Source organism: Myotis lucifugus, unplaced genomic scaffold (genome assembly GCF_000147115.1).
Source record: "Myotis lucifugus unplaced genomic scaffold, Myoluc2.0 scaffold_424, whole genome shotgun sequence".
NCBI lineage: Eukaryota > Metazoa > Chordata > Mammalia > Chiroptera > Vespertilionidae > Myotis > Myotis lucifugus.
The window spans coordinates 601129-618954 of NW_005871472.1; the positions used below are offsets into that span (position 1 = coordinate 601129).

The window sequence follows — 17826 nt, forward strand, 5'->3', positions numbered from 1 at the left end:
CCAGGCTCTGTGCTGGGTGCTGGGAATACAGTGTGAATAACACAGACACATTGGCTAGCAGAAGTGTGGGACCAGAGCTCAGGACAGTGGCCTGGACCAGATAAGTCACTTCCCTTTAACAACCTCCTAAGGTTTTCTATCACTCTCAGGATAAAGTTCAAACTTCTAGATCCTTCATGATCTGGCCTCTGCTCGCCCCTCCCATTCCCTTACCCGTCCCAATACCCACCCCACACTGAACCACTACAGTTCTCAAGCTTTAGCCCATGCTACACCTACCCTGCAATGCCTTTCCTTGCCTTCTCAACTTCAGGCCTCACCTTCTAACAGTTTCCTAAGACCACCTCTACAAGCTGAGTTAGCCATCTCTCCTTTGTCCTCTCAAAACACCTCTTATATCTCACTACCATACGTCTTATTTATCTGTGTCCCTAGCACTCAACCCAAGGCCTGGGACAAAGCAGGTACTCAAGGACTAAGGTCTAAAGGAAGGTCTGAGCTTACCCCCAAAACTAAGGAGGGCCCTAGGAACAGTCCTGCCTTCTTATTGCTAGGACTTTTCAGTCCCCACCCAAGGATATTCCTAAACCCATAATACTTCCTGTGTTGGCCAAGCCTCACAGGAAGTCAAGACCTGGAATAAGGAAAAAGCAAATTGAGAAGATGGAGCCCTGGAGAAAGGTTCTGGATAATCCACCCACAGGCTAGAATCTAGGGAATTAACCAAAAAAACTTAAAGAATCCTTAGAAGCCCATTTAAGATTCCTAAAGGTAGTCAAATTCTCAGAGGGACTACAACAATGATCCTTTCTTCCCCATCCTCACCCCTTGAACCTCTAGAACAGGCCTAACTGAAGAGCTACATCTCTCATGGTGTCCAGGTCTCATGGGCAAGGTGTAACTGTGCCCTCTTCTCTCTAGTCTCACCACACTGCAGGGAGCTCTGCTGCTAGGGCTCCAGCTTGCAGTACCAAGTCCCCCACGCCCCTCTTGCTATATCTAGTTGCAAATGGGTATGTCAACCAAACCTGGTTCTGACCTCTCCTAACTAGGGTTCAGCTCCCATAATATCAACTCAGGCCTAGGTCCCTATTTCCTCCTGACCACCCAGAAAAGTTTTTGGATAACCAGAGCAGAGCTTCAGAAAGATTTTCCCTGCCAGTCCTCACAAAGAGAGTCCAGGATCAGAGTTAGCATCAGGAACTGGCTCTTTGGAATTGACCAAAGACCTAAGACAGTCCTCCAAATAGAATAACCCTTAGTTCTGATAGGAGTCAAGACCTACCTAGAACCCAGAGCCATTTTTAGGTGAGCGCCCAACATGCTTTCATCCAGAGGCTCCCAGACTTTGACAGTAAGTTCTCTTGTGCATCCCTCTCAGGAAAAACAGCCTACCACTGAGGCCTCCAGACATTCCGTCAGCCCTAGTTCCCATTCTGAAAACAGCAGTACCAGTACACATGTCCCTGTGGGATTCTCAGCTCATTCAGCTACAGTAGGAGGAAGAGAGGTGAGTCTACCACAGCCACAGAGCTCCTCCCGGCAAGGAACTCAGCCTGGAGAGAGATCTCCAGATCAAATCTTCACCTGATTGGGAATTTATGTCCCTCTCAATTCTCAATGGCCAAACCCTGATAGCATTCATGTTCTTTAGCACCCTGCTCTTTAAATCCTCTCTCTGCTCATGCTCAGTCCTTACCACTGGCCCACACACACTTGGCCATCCCACTCTTGACAATGACCAGCTTATCACACCCTTCCTTCCCGCCGACAGGAGTACGAAAACTATCGATCCTATCACTACAAGGAGGAAGTCTGCCCAACACCTGGGAGTGGCAGGAAACCTTTGTGGCATTTCCTTCCCCTCCAAACCGGCTGGGAAAAGCATTCTGACCTTTGAACATACACTTCAGATGTTAACCACCTCTGCTCTATGAAATCAGTACAGATTTCTGGAGGAAAGGTAGGCAACAGTCCGGATGGACACCAGCTGCCCAAAGCCTCCTTTTAACAGGAAGGTCCTCCCTGCCCCAGAGTGGTCTTGCATGGTCTTCCAGAGGGTGAAGGGAGCTGAAATCATGATAGGAGAGGAATGCATTCTCCCAGATGGACTGACTGGACTGTAGCCTACAAGAGTCGGCGGGGCTATCTTGGGTTTGTGCAGCAGCATTTGTGATCATGGTATCTCCCCTGCCAGGTAAGTATGTGTGCAGCAGCATTTGACTTGTCCCTAGTGGCTTCTGATCACCTCGATTAACCCTTGTAGCTTCCAGCAGGAAGGGACACTACTCTGCAGTGCCGGGGCCTCTGGATGACTGCAGACTCTGAACTTGCCTTTCAGCTTACAGGGACCCACCCTGTCCTCCTAAGGTCCCCAAATTGCCTCCTATAGGTCTTGACCCACCAAGTGACCTGCTGGCCTCTAACTAGGGTCCATCCCAGCCACCCTCATGCAGTTTCCCATCCTGGTACAAGGCTGGTGTCCCAGGTAACCATGAGGGGAATTCAGCAGAGATGGAGAAGCAGCTCTGACCTCTCCTGCCCTAGACAACATCAACCCACCTTGACAGAGATGTGGCCGTGGGCCTGGGGGAAGGTGGGCAGCCAAGAACCAGTCCCCAGGTAAGGGGCTGCTGACGTTAAAGATGCCTGACGTGCGGTTGGGCAGTGTCCAGCTGAGGGTCAGTGAGAAAACCCCAGGCACAGCCGTGTCCCCTGGGAAGTGTGTGTGCAGGGGATTGATGACAGGGGGTGCCCCCGACCGGAAATACCTGGGGACCAAAATGAGGAGAGGAGGAAAGCAGGCAATGAGGTGGGAGATGAGAAATGGGGAAAAGAAAGGAAAACAGTCACTCATCACCAGCAAATAAGTAGATTCCCTATACCAGTGATGGCGAACCTATGACACGCGTGTCAGAGGTGACACCCGAACTCATTTTTTTGGTTGATTTTTCTTTGTTAAATGGCATTTAAATATATAAAATAAATATCAAAAATATAAGTCTTTGTTCTACTATGGTTGCAAATATCAAAAAATTTCTATATGTGACACAGCACCAGAGTTAAGTTAGGGTTTTTCAAAATGCTGACATGCTGAGCTCAAAAGGTTCGCCATCACTGCCCTATACTGACACATACAACAAAGTGGATCCAGGTAGGGGTCGGCACTGAGGGGTAAAAGGTCGGCTCAGGCACTCACACAGTCACATTTTGGTCTCGAAGTAATCATGAAACAAAGGTCTTGGCCCTCAGTCATACTGCAACCTCAACCAGGGTCAGGGGTCAGGGGCCAGGGGTCAGTTTAGATACTCATAAAGTCACACTTTCGTTTGGAAAGCAGTCTGGGGTTAGAAGTGAGGGTCAGGAGGTCAACTCAGACACTCACACAGTCACACTTTGGTCTGGGCAGTGGTCCCCAAAGGATCCCCCCTGCTCCTTGAAGATGATGAGGTTCCAAACAGCCAGGAATGTGTCCTCAGGAACATGGAAGTGGAAGAGTTCGGTGCTGGCAAAGGAGCGGAAAGGACTCAGCTTGCGGGGTGAGCAGGTGGAGTAATCAGTCAGGAAGAGGCCTCCTGGGGAGCAGGCGAGAAAGAAAGGGGCAGGTAGGATAGAGGGCATTTCCATTAAGCAGCAGGCACACCAGTCTTCCTCACCAATAGCACCAACTCCACAAATGCTCTTCTCTGAGACGGGACCTGGGTCTCCTGCTGCCCTAACCATCATCTGCTTTAATCCTTACAATGACCTTGAAAAAATGACCTGTTTTTATAGATAAGGGAACTGAGGCTTAAACCTAGATCTGTATAAATCCAAAACCAGGGCCCTTTATATGACCCCCCAGCTCCCCTCACTTAGGAGTCATTGTTCTGCTGTTACCAAGCCTAACAAAACAGAGGTGTGGACAGTGAGCATGCGAGTGTGTGTGTTGGCACCGGCTCTTAGGCCACTGAACTGGCTAGAGCTCCACCTGTGGGGCTCGGGAGTCAGCATGAAACTGTGTAACTTCCTTGTTTATTTTCTTCCCCCTTCTGTTCCCCTGTGGTCAGGAGCAGTAAAAATCCTCAGAAGCTTCACAAGAGCTGTCTGTATACTGGCTCAGGGCAGGAGGGGGAAGGGGAAAGTGTGGTGAGTCTGCAAGGGGCCTGCTTGGGTGGCAGAGGCAAGGACAGGAGCTGGCAGGCCACCACAAAGCTCCTGGGAGAGGAGGAAAGGGAGTCACCAGGCCCTCTAGGGCTCATAATAAGCAGCCAGAGGGGCTTCCCAGAGGGAGCCCCAGGGAGGCAGTCAGCTGGCGACCTTGTGGAATCTCAACCCTCTTGGGAATATTCATATGCAGGGCAGGAGGAGGGGGAGGGTTGTCTCTAAATGAAATGCTAAGATACCTGATCATGGCTGTTAGGAGTAAAGCCAAGGTGAATAGGAAAGTCTGGTGTCAGCAGCTAGGACTGCTGTAACAGTGAAAATAACCCAGTAGCTCAGCTGGATAACAGAGTCCCTAATGGCAGGCAAAGTTCTGGGGAATCTGACAGCCTGGAGACTTAAGGCTGGCCCCAGAGAAGGCCAGAAGATGCCTCCAATGCAGGTGAGACAGTTAGGAAATCACAGCTTCAGGGGTCGGGGCAGTTTTCAGCCGAATAGTAAATACCCACAGGGCTTACCTAGTCTGACAACCTCCCTCTCTGGAAATGGGAGATTTAACTCCAAAAAATGAGGTCTTTGAAACAACAGAGAAAGAGGCATCTGGGAAAAGGAGGCGGCTGAAGGATGCACCCTGGTTAAGGTTGACCCCACTGAGCTGCAGCAACTTCAAGAGTTACCCTGCAGAGAAGTGGAGGCCACTGGCCCTAGATGGGCCTGTGCTCATCTTCAAAGGCCATGGATACACCCAAGGACTAGTCTGTCCAGTTCAGACCACTTGGTTAGTCTCTACTGTCAGCAAGGAAGACGTGCCACCTTGCAAGCTGAGCACTGCCCAGGAACCAGAGGCTCACAGAGCAGCACTGAGAGAGCAGTGGCAAAGTCTCTAAGAGGGATGAAGGGAAATGAACCAACTATGGGGAAGATAGGTTCCCTAGGAGTCCTGGCTATGACAACCGGAAGGCAGAAAGCCAAGAACTGAAGAGCCTAATCTCCTGTCACAAGAAAGCAGAGTCTGGAGCACCCTCTGCTGGGGGCAGGGAGGCTTCTCCTCCCCAAGGCTGGTACCAGGATGGGTCGTCACATGAGCCATTGCTATTCTTAGGAAGAAATCTTGGCCAGGCCCCAGAGCAGACCCTCAGAGAGCTGCTCATGAAAAACAGCTCATGGTCTTCGGGAAACAATGGACAAAGGAGCACACAGAGCCCCGTGAACCAAACGAACGTGGCACGGCCCCATTCACTCCAAGCTTTGGTTTGGGGTTTCTTTCACCTGGGCCTACAGAGCTGTGTCCCACAGGAAGCATGAGGAAGGCCCCAGGCAAGCTCAGATGAATCTGTCCTGGATGCCCCAGTACTTCCAAACAGAGCTCCGGTGATTCTCCTCCACCACCTGACACACACACACACACACACACACACACACACACACACGTGCAGACACACAGAGGCTGAGGCTGGCCCTGCTGACGACAGCACTAGGTAGGAAAAAAAGGTCACTTTCTGGAATGGCAAGGCCTGTCTGGGTTATGCAAATGCAGTCAGAGCTCAAGGACCAGGAGACCCAGGTGGTACCTCCCATTCCTGAAATGAGACTGAAGCCAACAATAAGCATGTATTGAGACCGATGGTGCCGCTATGGTCCTGTGACACTGGCAGCCCCTCCTCAACCAAAGTGTATCACGCCCCCCAGGACCTAGGTCACAGAGCACTCCTGCAGGGCCGGCCACAGTTACCCAGGCAGTGACTATTCACAGCACTAAGGCAGCCCTGCCTGCAGTCGGGCCCATGCACCACTCTTTTCCAACTTCATTACAATTCTCCCCAAACCACTTAAACCCGCTCTGGACAAGCGTGCTTTAAACCACATCTCTCCACTGTCTACTGCTCTGGGGCTGTCAGCCAGCCTCCTCCCCGAGTCAGCTCTTGCCTGCCCAGTGAGCTCATGAACAAAGAAGCCACGATGACAAAAATGGGAGCTATGAATTGGGCTCAACAGTAGGGCCTCCCCCTCACCCAAACTGAAAAACTGACCTGGCTACCGCCCTCCTTCAAGGAGTCAGGCTGGGGGCAGATGGAGTCCTTGTATGTGTTATGAGAGGCATCCGAACAGGGAACAATCCACTGGGAAGCTAACACTTCAGTGCTCTGTCTACAGGAGCAGGTAGAGCTGAAGAGAACATGCATGGGCCACAACACGTACCCTCCCCTTACACAACAATATAACATACTCAGAAGACACACAGGCTCACCTGCACCCCATACAACATACAGGTGCCTGCACTCACCAACACACGGTCATGTACACACACTGCATATGCCCAGCACTCCCACAGACCCCTCAGGTATACACTCAGACCTGTAAGTTCCGGATACCAGTGAGCTTGGGGCAGTGGCCTTTGGATGCACTGATCTCCTCAAGTCTGTACACTGAACCAGGTCCCCAGAACCCACTGAAACCCAGCCCCCACCCCCAGCTACTTCGTTAGTTATTAGTGCCAAAGATTCCCCCAGGCACGTTTCCATCCTTTCTAGAATGCCAACCGCCAGAGGTAGCTGAGGTTTGGGGCATGAAGACCATAGTCATCTCCTTAGGATGGGACCGTCTTTATGGCACAACCCCTCTGACCAGGACCCCTCCTCCTCTCACATCCCACCTGTTAAGAAGTTGGACCTCTCCCTCTCTTATCCAAATCACTTTCTTGCTGGATGGTAGCCCTAGGCTGACAACTGGCAAATGAGGAAGAGTTTGTGATGAAGCCTCCTTGTGGGAAGACAGGGGGAAGGACAGACTGTGCTTTGAGCCTTTCCCCACTTGGGTTTGTTTTCCTATTAGGCATACATTGCAGTGAAAAAAAACTAGTGTGGGGTAGTAATTAGTAAACTTTTTTCTAGCCCCAGTACTGCCATTTACAAGCCGTATGACCTTGAGCAAATTGCTCCCCTGTTGAGCCTCAGTTTCCCCATCTGTAAAATGGCCTCTGAGTTTCAACCCTGCTCTAAAAGTGTCAGGAATTGCCCAACTGGTTTGGCTCGGTGGATAGAGCATCGGCCTGTGGACCAAAGGTCCTGGGTTCAATTCCAGCCAAGGGGGCACATACCTTGGTTGCAGGCTCCTCCCCAGCCTGGGCCCTGGTCAGGGCGTGTGCAGGAGGCAACCAATTAATGTGTTTCTCTCACATTGTTGTTTCTCTCTGACTTTCCCTCTCTCTTCCACTCTCTCCAAAAGATCAATAGGAAAATATCCTCAGGTGAGGATTAATAAAAACAAACAAAAAAGTATCAGGAATGATTCCTAGGCAAATCAAGCTTATTTGAAACAAAACTCATGACAAGAAGAAAACTCGTTATAATGGCAACTAACCCATGCCCATCTGTTTGCTACTTGTTATTTTCAAAACTGCTTTTTTAACCCTGTTTTCATGCCTGCTATCTCAAGAGTTTAGGCTAACTCTTCCCAACAGCGGACTAGAGGCTGTCTGGTGTGGGAATATGTCTCTCCCATCAAACTTTATGAGCAGGAGCAAGACTTCCTTGGAAAAGCAAGTGTCAAAATGGGGTCAGAACGGACACCGGGAAAGGAAACCTTGGCCTGTCTGTCCTAGGACCTGCTGAGCCTCGAGTCCACAGTAGCTACTACCTCTCTTCTGACCCTCCCAACTCCTCTCAGATGTGTAAGAACTCTCTCCTCCCTGATTCTCCCCACTTCTTCCCCAAGGATCTAGTTACCCAGGCCCCACCTCTCCCGCATCCCCCCAGTCCACCCTCCCTGCCAGAACCCGTCCCTGCCTCAGTCCTCGCTGCTTCTGCACTCACCAGCCCCTGGGCCAAGGACAGAAAACAGCAACAGCAGCAACAGGGCTGGAGGCAGCTGGAGCCCAGACCTGAGCCGAGGCCGGGAGAGGGGCAGGGTGTGAGAGAGCGGGGTGGGTGGTGGGAGAGACGCGGGTAAACACAGAGAAGAAGGCAAAGGCTGAGACAATGGGCTGGGCTGGGCTGGGCACCGGGGCTTGCAAAGGGGCAGGGGTTGGGATAGAAGAAGGGACTGTGATGGGGACTGGAGTGAGCGCAGCGTTTGGGCCCTGGGCTTAAGCAAACCCTGGGGATGGGATTGGGACCGGGGTGGGGCGGGGATTTGTGACAGGAGGTGGAACAAGGGCAGAGGCGGGGATGGGAGCCCGGCCAGGGTCTGAGGCTGGAGGGGGGGCCTGGGTTGGGACCTCGATCTGGGCATTCGCTGGTGTCCAGGCCGGGACTGGGACCTATTTGGGAAGCAGGCCGAGGGAGGGGCCGGGGGCCTGGGCCTGGGTCGGGATGCTGGGACGAGGGGCCGGGACAAGGGCTGGGCCATGGCCCGGGGCGGGGGCGGGGCCGGACGGGCCAGCGCGGGCGCTCGCAGAGCTGACCCGCGGCTCCGCTCCCCACCCCCGGGGGGTGGCCTCGGTGTCCTCGCGGGCCCGGGGCCGGGCCGGCTGAGGCCGAGCCGGGGACTAGGGTAGGAGTTCAGGCCTGGGCGACTCCGGGCTGCGCGGAACCGGCGATCACCAGGCCCCGCGGCGGCCTCGGCCTGACGTCGTGGCGCTCCGCCCCTCGGTCGGTGCGATTGGTCCCCGCTGGGCCCGAGGACAGACTCCGCCTCGCCCTGCCTTTCCCACCCGCACCGCGCCCGCCGTCCCCGTCAGAGGCTCGCAGACCCCCCTGGCCGCCCGCAGGCATTTCACAGGAACCCTGCAGAGACCCTCACAGACCCAGACGCGCACGGATGTCCCCGCAGACACCCGCAAAGCCTACCCGAGCCTCTCAAAGGGACCCGCCACCCCGTCCAGGCGCCATGCAGCCCTCGCCGGGGACCTCACCCACCCGAGGTGACCAGGCTGCCTTTGACGCTGACTATGAGGCGTTCCAGTTGCCCTGGTGACGGATCCCTTCTCCTCCGGCCTGGGTTCCAGAGGCTTCAATCAAGTCTCCCCACCCGCCCTGGTCCCCCTCGTTCCTCCCCCTCCCACCCTTCCTCCTTTGGGAATTTCTGCAGGTGTCCAACTCTCCGGTCAGCCCACAGCGCCCTGCAGCCGGGTTTCATCCACAACCAAGAGCCTGCCCTCTCTCGGGGCTAACACTTCCCACGCCCAGCTCCAGGCAAGATCCTGACCCAAGGACTGGCAAAAGCCAAGCCAAAGCCCAAAAGTATGTAGTCTCCAGTGTCCATCTCTAAACCCTCATCCCATTTCCTTCCGAACACCTCTGTCCCTTCCCACCTCAGTCTTCCCCTTCTTCTTCCCCTTCCTCTCTTCCCATCCCCTGGTTCTCCACCCTGCCCCCGTCCCTTTTTCTTCTTGCCCAAGTCTAGTCATCTTACTTCCCACCGTGCTATCTTTCCCCTACTTCCTGTCCCAAACTTCCCCTTTGGAAAGATTCTGATGGGTTTAAGTGATGTATTTAGTATCTCGGGAGCGTGGGGAGGTAGGGTGGAGGGGGCGGGGGGTGGGGACAAGTGCAGGAAAAGTTAAGGCTGGAATCGTTAGGCACCGTTGCAAATGACAGGCCTTGAATATCAGGGCCAAGAAATTTGGACTTAATCCTTAGACTGAGTCAATGAGTACTTTTTAAAATATATTTTTATTGACTTTAGAGAGGAAGGTAGAGGGCCATTGATTGGCTGCCTCCTGCATGCCCTCCACTGGGGATCAAACCCGCAACCCAGGCATGTGCCCTAATCAGGAATTGAATCTTAACTTCTTGGTTCATAGGTTGATGCTCAACCACTGAGTCACGTGGGCCAGTCAATGAGTATTTTTAAGCAAGGAAATGCCATTGTTAGGTTTGTATTTTAGAAAGATCACGATTGGGTCATTAAGGAGTACTCACTCCTTTTGGATATACTTCCAAGAGAAATTAGGCGTACCCTGCTCTTCACAGCATCCTGAACTTACCCCAGCACAATACCAGTTCATTTGTATTGTCATTTTTGTTCACCTGTCTCCTTCCCAGATTCTTTCCATTGAGTCCAGTGGGGAGCACAGTGTCTCAGTAAAAGTGTAAGGTTAGACCCTTTATCTCTATATATAAAAGCCTAAGCTACTGGCCAACTGGCTGATAGCTATGACATGCACTGACCACGAGGGGGCAGACGCTCAGTACAGGAGCTGCTGAGCGGCAGCAACTTTGCAGAGTTGCACTCTGGGATCCCCTGGGGAATGTTGGGCTGCCAGTTTCAGCCCGATCACCACTGGGCAGGCCAAGGGACCCCACTGGTGCACGAATCTGTGCACCGGGCCTCTAGTCTATATATATATATATAAAAGTCTGCCGAAACCGGTTTGGCTCAGTGGATAGAGCGTTGGCCTGCGGACTGAAGGGTCCCGGGTTCGATTCCGGTCAAGGGCATATACCTGGGTTGCAGGCACATCCCCAGTAGGAGATGTGCAGGAGGCAGCTGATCAATGTTTCTCTCTCATTGATGTTTCTAACTATCTCTCTCCCTTCCTCTCTGTAAAAAAAATCAATAAAATATATTTTTTTAAAAAATAAATTAATTAATTTAATTAAATTTTTTTAAAAATCTAAGCAACCATTACGACCAAACGACTGGTTGACTAGTCGCTATGATGCACACTGACCACCAGGGGGCAGACACTCAATGCAGGAGCTGCCCCCTGGTGGTCAGTGCGCCGCCACTCAGCCAGAAGCTGGGTTCACTGCTGGCAAGCACAGCTGCAGCAGCAGGTGCAGCCTGGATGAGCACAAGCGGCGCAGTGCTTGGTGCACTGCTACATCCTTTGGGGGATGTCCGACTGCCGGTTTAGGCCCGATGCCCCTGGCCTGCAGGGACCGGGCCTAAACTGGCAATTGGACATCCCTCGAGGGGTCCCGGATTGCAAGAGGGTGCAGGCCAGGCTGAGGGCCCCTCCACCCCCGTGCATGACTCCATGCACCAGGCCTCTAGTAAAAGTATAAGTTACCTAAATCAATGATAGAATGGGTGAGTGGATTAGTATGCTGGGAAAGGCAACAGAGGGACAAAGTCATCTCTAAGGTCCCAGAGGAATACCTGACATAATCCAGGTAGAAAATGATGAGAACTTGAATAAAACTGGAGGGAAAAGAGAGGAGAGAGTGGATTTGAGATATATTTAGATTTTAGAAGATAGGAAATACAGTCCCTGGTGCCTATTTGAAGATAAGGGCTGAGGAAAAGGAAAAAAGCTAAGATAATTCCCAGGGGTCAAGTGTTACCGTTTTTTAATCCTAACCTAAGGATATGTTTTTATTGTTATTTGTTTTTGTTTTTGAGGATATGTTTTTATTCATTTTAGAGAGAGATGAACGGAGAGAGAGAGAAACATCAATGTGAGAGAAACATCTATCAGATGCCTCCTGTATGCACCCCAAGTGGGGATCAAACTCGCAACAAAGTCCATTTTGATGCCCTATGGGAAAATAATTTAGCGATGTCCATCAGGCAGTTGGGTATAAGTGTGAAGTACAGGGGTTTAAAGAGGTCTGAGCTGGAATTATGGATTTAGGGATTATAAGCATACAGCTGGCAGTATTGAAGCCTTGAACACGAATGACATCATCTAGGGAAGGTAGTCCATAGACGAAACTAGACTGTGGTCAGAGCCCTGCCTTCGTGACATCCTCCTGCACTCTTGGGAGCAAACCCCCCACTTTGGCTTGGTATTCCTAGTCTCTGGAATTGCACAGCCTGATCTCCATGGTCCTAAGGTATGCCGAGGACCCTGCTCTTGGACTGGCCAAGTTGCTATGTTCAGGTTCCCTCCTGAGGCATGGTCCTCTGCTACCATCTACTGATAGGATTCTGACTGCTTTAGTCTTTCATTCTTTAAGTACCAGCTCCCTCCAAACCCATACATGGAGTCTAGGCACATGTGTGAACTTCCTGGTAGCATACCTTAACACAAAGCTCATCTTGCTTCTCCCTTATATCTCAAGTGCACTAAGATATATCCTAATTCCATACCTGATTTGTAGACCCTCCAATTCCAATCTAAAGCCTGTACCATATTCTACCACTAGATGGAAGCAGAAGAGCCTCATACCACCATGGATGCAGAGGAGCACCCTTCTTCAAAGGACCCCTCTGCTGAGGACTCACAGGAGCCCCTTATCCCTGACACCCCCTTGGAGCCTTCCATCTCTCATATCCCTTTAGAGCTCCACACCGCTGCATCTCAAACTATGCCATCCACTTCCCATACTGAGTTAGAGACCTACACCTCTGAAAACCCCTTGGAGCCTTCTGTCTCTGAGACTCCTTTAGAGCACCCCACCTCTGAATCTCAGATGATGTCACCCACTTCCCATACTGAGTTAGAGACCTACACCCCTGAAAACCCTTTGGAGCCTTCCATCCCTGAGACTCCTTTAGAGCTCAACACCTCTGAATCTCAGATGATGTCACCCACTTCCCAGACCCCTTTAGAGACCTACACCTCTGAAACCCTTTTGGAGCCTTCCATCTCCAAGGCCTCTTTAGAACACTCTAAGGTCCCAGAGGACCTTACTTTATATAACTCATCACCAGACCATGTCTCTGATGCTCTGAAGACAGGCCTCTCCTCTGAGATCTCATGGCCAGGAAGTTCCACACAAATCCGTGAATCTGAGATCCTTCCAGAGTATTCCCTTTTAGACCCTTCAGCCAAGGTCCACCTGGACACATGTGCAGAGGAAAGGAAAGAGGAAGGAGAGGACAAGGAGGGGGAGGATGCCACTGTCAGCACCACTCACACGGCTCAGCCTGGACGTCATCTGGGCAAGAGGAAGAAGAAAGGAGTTAGCCGTAATTGCTCCCACCCTTTCCCCATTCTCATCACTGTCTTTCACCTGCCCCAGGAGGAGATTGGGTTACTCTTTGACCTGACCCCTTCTCTTCGTTTTGGGGCCCCCTCACTTCTCCTTGATTACACACCCCCTCTCTTCCCAGGTGATACAGCCAGTCCAGTGGTCCTTGCTAAGCAGGCAGAGCTGGTGGAAGTGCCTGAGGCAATGCAAAGAGACAAGTTTGGTGCCCATGTGAACAATCCTTTCCAGTGGGAGAAGAATGCAGCCCTGAAGGCCACCCAGACAGGTGAGCCCAGGCAGCCTCTCAGAGGCTTGTGACAGGATCATCCTCCAGCCCATCAGTTTCGGGGAACTTGCCCATTCAGTGGAGAGCTGCACCTTGTGGACATGGCAATGCCACCTGCCTGAAATCTGGGAGGGAAGCAGGCAGGTGGGCCACGGTGGATAGTATAGTTGCAGATGAAAAGAGTGAATACTCATATAAAGCCCAGGTAGGGACAGGTGACGGAGCTAAAGTTGTTAAAAACAGAAGGGTCACAGGCTAGCCCCAGATCTAGGGCTCAGATGGCCTGCACCAAACAGACCCTAAGGAAGAGGACCTGGACAGTCTCCACGTGACTTGTTGCTTTTACCTGGCAAAAGGCCTGGGTCCCCTTGTTGGAACTCTACTAAAAAGCAGTCACCCCTGAATATGAGGCCCATGATCACGTGAGTACCCAAGAGCTGTGAGTCTCCACCAAAGAGCAGGAGTCACATCTTCTCACCCTGTTGGTTCCAAGTCTCAGCCCAGGATTAGTACTCTTGACAGTCCTGTTAGTGGCCTGCTGTGCTTATCTATGTCTATATGAAGGGTGTGCAGATGTACTCTGTAAACACATGCCATCCTGTGTGTGAACATGTGTACCAATGTTACTGAGTTTTATATCTACAGGGGTTACCTTCAGTAAGAGGGTCACCCTGACCTGCTATGAGGATTTTAGTGTTTCTAGACTGAATTCAACATGTCACTGCATTTATTTTGGTTTTTCATACTTCCTCTTTATGATGGGAGTAGAGTTATGTCAAAACTAGATGGGCCTAAGATATAAAGACAACTAGGTAATTCTATGTCCTATCCCTCTTCCATGTAACTTACTTTCCTCAGTCCCTATGCAGGGACCTCCCACCTCCACTTCTGGAAAAGAAAGTCATAGTGATCTCATTTGTTTCTCAGTCTTACTTTGGTCATTGAACAGCTTTGTCTGCTTATTTTAGCATGCTATGTCACTTTTATTCTTTTTGCAAATGTAGGGTCTGTTCAGTACCCTCATTCTCCTTACAACCTCCTGTCTACTCCCCACTCTTCAAGGCCACTGTACTTCTTGAGAGTGGACTTCATTTTCTTGTTTAAACAGGAATCTCTATACTAAAATTTAGGTGTCATGCAATCCTGAATAAAGATATTTGGGGTTCTCTTCTAATACTGGGGATCTTCTGTCCCTCGAGAGTCAATACATGTGCTCTGTAGAGAAATATCAAATGTAAGCTTTTCTCTTATTCATTCAACATTTATTGAGCACCAGCAATGTACGAGGCTCGTGGCTAGTTGTGGAGGTGGTGGTATGGATGGGGTTTCCAAGCAAAGAACCCTCAAATAATTTACACTTTAATGACAGACACCAATAAGTAAAAGGACAATAACAATTCATTCTAATAATTGGTATAATTTAGCTCAGCCCAGAGTGCTGCATGAACAGAGAAACGGGGCAGGCACCCAATTGTGGGAGTTTGGGATTAAGCCTTGGATGGGATGACTTCTCAGCTGAAATCTGTAAGATGAGTAGCAAGAGGCAGCCAGGTAAAAAGGGAGGTATGCTGAGCCATGACAGCACCAGGCACCAGCAGGAAACTGTAAGCAATGCAGTATGCCTGCTGCATAGCGTGTTGGGCAGAGTAGCACTGCTCAGCTCTGGAAGGGCAGAATTGTGCAGGTATTTCTGTACCAAACTCAAGAGCTGGGATTACATCCTGAGGGCAACCTAAAGTCACCAAAAGACTTTAAATGGAACAATAACGAACAGATTTGTGTTTTTGTAAGATCACTCTGGCAGTAGGATAGACTAGAGAAAGGTTAGAGCTGGAGACAGGAAGACTGCATTGTGGGGCACTGCTAATATCCAAATAAGAAATGAATGGGTAGAAGTAAAAAGTAGACAAACTCAAGAAATGCTAAGAAGGTAAAACTAACCTTTGGATCATTAGATGTGTAGGATAAGAGAAAGGAACATGCCTGGAATGACATCTAGGTAGTTGGCTTAAATAACTGATTGGAGAATGGTGTCATTAACTGAATGCCTAAGACAAGAGTAGATGCTTGCTAAGTATGTGTTGGATGAACAGAAGACAAAGGGCGAGGGCCAGGTTTGGAAGGAATAATTATAACACATTTAAAGTGCTTGTGGAACATGCTGGTGAAAGAGTCTAGTAGCTAGCTGGCGCTATGGATCTGAAGCTCAGGACAGAGAGCTGGGTTGAAGACATCTTTCATATAAAAACAGCTGTATCTTGTATGAAGACATTCTAAGCACAAAGAGATGTTATCATGCAAATGTGATTACGTGATCATGGAATTAACTGTGTTGTACAGAATCAAAATGGCATCCCAGATGATGTTTCCTCCCCCTGCCAGTCCTTGTCCCCTCATAACAGAAAGAGGATTTGGAATCAGGGCAGAGAGCAGAGGGCACCATTCTGGAATACTCAGCTAGATGTCAATGGTCCCACTTAAAGGGCACTGACCACTGTAATAGAGTCTGAGGTGTGGTTTGCCAGTCTCCCTGTTCAAACTTCAATCTTCACCTGAAAGCTGGACACTGACTCCTACATCAGTGCTTGGACTTGACTCTCCCAGGCTCTCAGGCTAGGCCTTGATCTCTGGCCACTGACCCCTGTTCGTTTCCACATCTCACCTGCTCATGCAGTGTATCCTGCTACTCTGGATGAAGTTCAGAATTGGTCCCTACCCACCCCCATTGTGACTCTCTCTATACTCTGCCCTTTCAACCAAGACTCCCTGGTGTATTGGGGCACTGGCACTACAGGCCGTCAGCATCAAGACAGAAGCAGCAAAGCCAAAAGCCACATCTGGACAGGCTTTTGATCTTGAGAGACCGTGGGTAATACAAGAAAACCTAGTCTGACCATTAGGCACAGAATTGTGGATTATGGCCCTGGCCAGAGTCAAAGACCAGAGGACACTAATTCTTTCTCATCCTCCTTATAGAACTTCATGGTTATTCCTGGCATACTGAAGAAATTATCTCCCTTCCTGAAGGATTTGGTTCATTCATTTAGTTAAACAATCTGTGTTCTCCAAGCACCTATTCTGTGTCATGCCCTATACTAGGACTAGATATAGATAAAAGATAGACCCTTCCTTGGAGGACCTCACAGTCTAACAGGAAACTAGTGATCAGTCATTACAATGCATTGTACTGTGATAAGAGTAGCACAGGGAGCCATGGAAGGCAAGAGAGGGGGTCCTAGAAAAGGGGAAGTCAGGGACACTTTTTGGTGGAGGTGATACTTCATTGCAGCTTTTAAATCGGAATAAGAGTGCTACAGCTGAAGGTCCCACTCCATGGGGACTCATACAGGATTCTTGGCTAGAAGTTGGGGTTCTCTCAGGTCTCATGGAGGATGAGTGGCAGGTGCTCTCTGGTTCTCCTCCCACATTTACACAGCACCACCACCCTTGTCTTGCAGTGAGATTGAGACATTTTCAGATCCCACTACTAAAACCAGGCTCTAAAGGGTTGTGGCATCTTCCTGGTCCCTGAGCTCAAGGATACTTCTTAGCTTCTCTTCCTTTCCATGCCCCCTTTATTTAGCCTCAAAAGCCTCTATTTTTTGGTCTTCACTACTCATAACTTCTGGCCTACCTCTTTCTCCTGACCTTCGGAGAGCCCTCGGAAGCCCTTCTCAAGGTCATAAAGGGCACTAGTTAATAATACCAGGAACACAGAAGGGAAGCATGAAGGTGCCAACCTGAGGGAAGCCCTCCTTTTGACTCCAGGCCTGCTCAACCTCCTCCTCCTCTTCATGTCCCTTCCACAACCATGCTCCTTAGTAGCCAATCCCTACCATCTACTCTACACCTGGCCAATCATCTTCTCTTCCCCTCACCTTAGAAACTTCAAGGAAGCCAAAGTTGGGCTCTAATATAGGGAGGGGATGAGATGAGAATCCCAACAGTCACAGAGAACTCATCGAGATTCATATTCATCTTCAAAAAAAAATTCAGGAACTCCCATTTGACCCTATGATCCCACTTCTAGGAATATATCCCAAGAAACCAGAAACACCAATCAGAAAGGATATATGCACCCATATGTTCATAGCAGCACAATTCACCATAGCTAAGATCTGGAAACAGCCTAAGTGCCCATCAGTAGATGAATGGATTAGAAAACTGTGGTACATCTACACGATGGAATACTATGCTGCTGTAAAAAAGAAGGAACTCTTACCATTTGCAACGGCACGGATGGAACTGGAGAGCATTATGCTAAGTGAAATAAGCCAGTCAATGAAGGAAAAATACCACATGATCTCACTCATTCATGGATAATAAAGACCATTATAAACTTATGAACAATAATAGATACAGAGGCAGAGCTGCCTCAAACAGATTGTCAAACTGCAGCGGGAAGGCCGGGGAGGGTTGGGGGGCAGGGGAGAGCGGGGTAAGAGATCAACTGAAGGACTTGTATGCTTGCATATAAGCATAACCAATGGACATAAGACACTGGGGGGTAGGGGAGGCCAGGGGATTGTCAAGGGCGGGGGGGAAAAAAGGACACATATGTAATACCCTTTGTAATACTTTAAGCAATAAAAAAAA

The 17826-nt window shown here is 50.1% G+C and overlaps 2 protein-coding genes across 2 annotated transcripts in view; one reads left to right on the forward strand and one right to left on the reverse strand.

The window, feature by feature from the left end:
• Positions 1–8511, reverse strand: part of TMEM8B (transmembrane protein 8B) — a 23352-nt gene extending 14841 nt beyond the window's left edge. Inside the window, 4 exon segments of the mRNA XM_006102701.3 lie at positions 2563–2592; positions 2594–2771; positions 3386–3575; positions 7956–8511. Of these exon segments, the coding sequence (XP_006102763.2) occupies positions 2563–2592; positions 2594–2771; positions 3386–3575; positions 7956–8490 (933 nt within the window). The 5' untranslated portion in view covers positions 8491–8511.
• Positions 8512–9160: 649 nt separating this feature from the next.
• FAM221B (family with sequence similarity 221 member B) overlaps positions 9161–17826 on the forward strand; it is a 10184-nt gene continuing 1518 nt past the window's right edge. Inside the window, 6 exon segments of the mRNA XM_023744045.1 lie at positions 9161–9323; positions 12177–12495; positions 12658–12915; positions 13087–13230; positions 13917–13923; positions 14723–14732. Of these exon segments, the coding sequence (XP_023599813.1) occupies positions 12177–12495; positions 12658–12915; positions 13087–13230; positions 13917–13923; positions 14723–14732 (738 nt within the window). The 5' untranslated portion in view covers positions 9161–9323.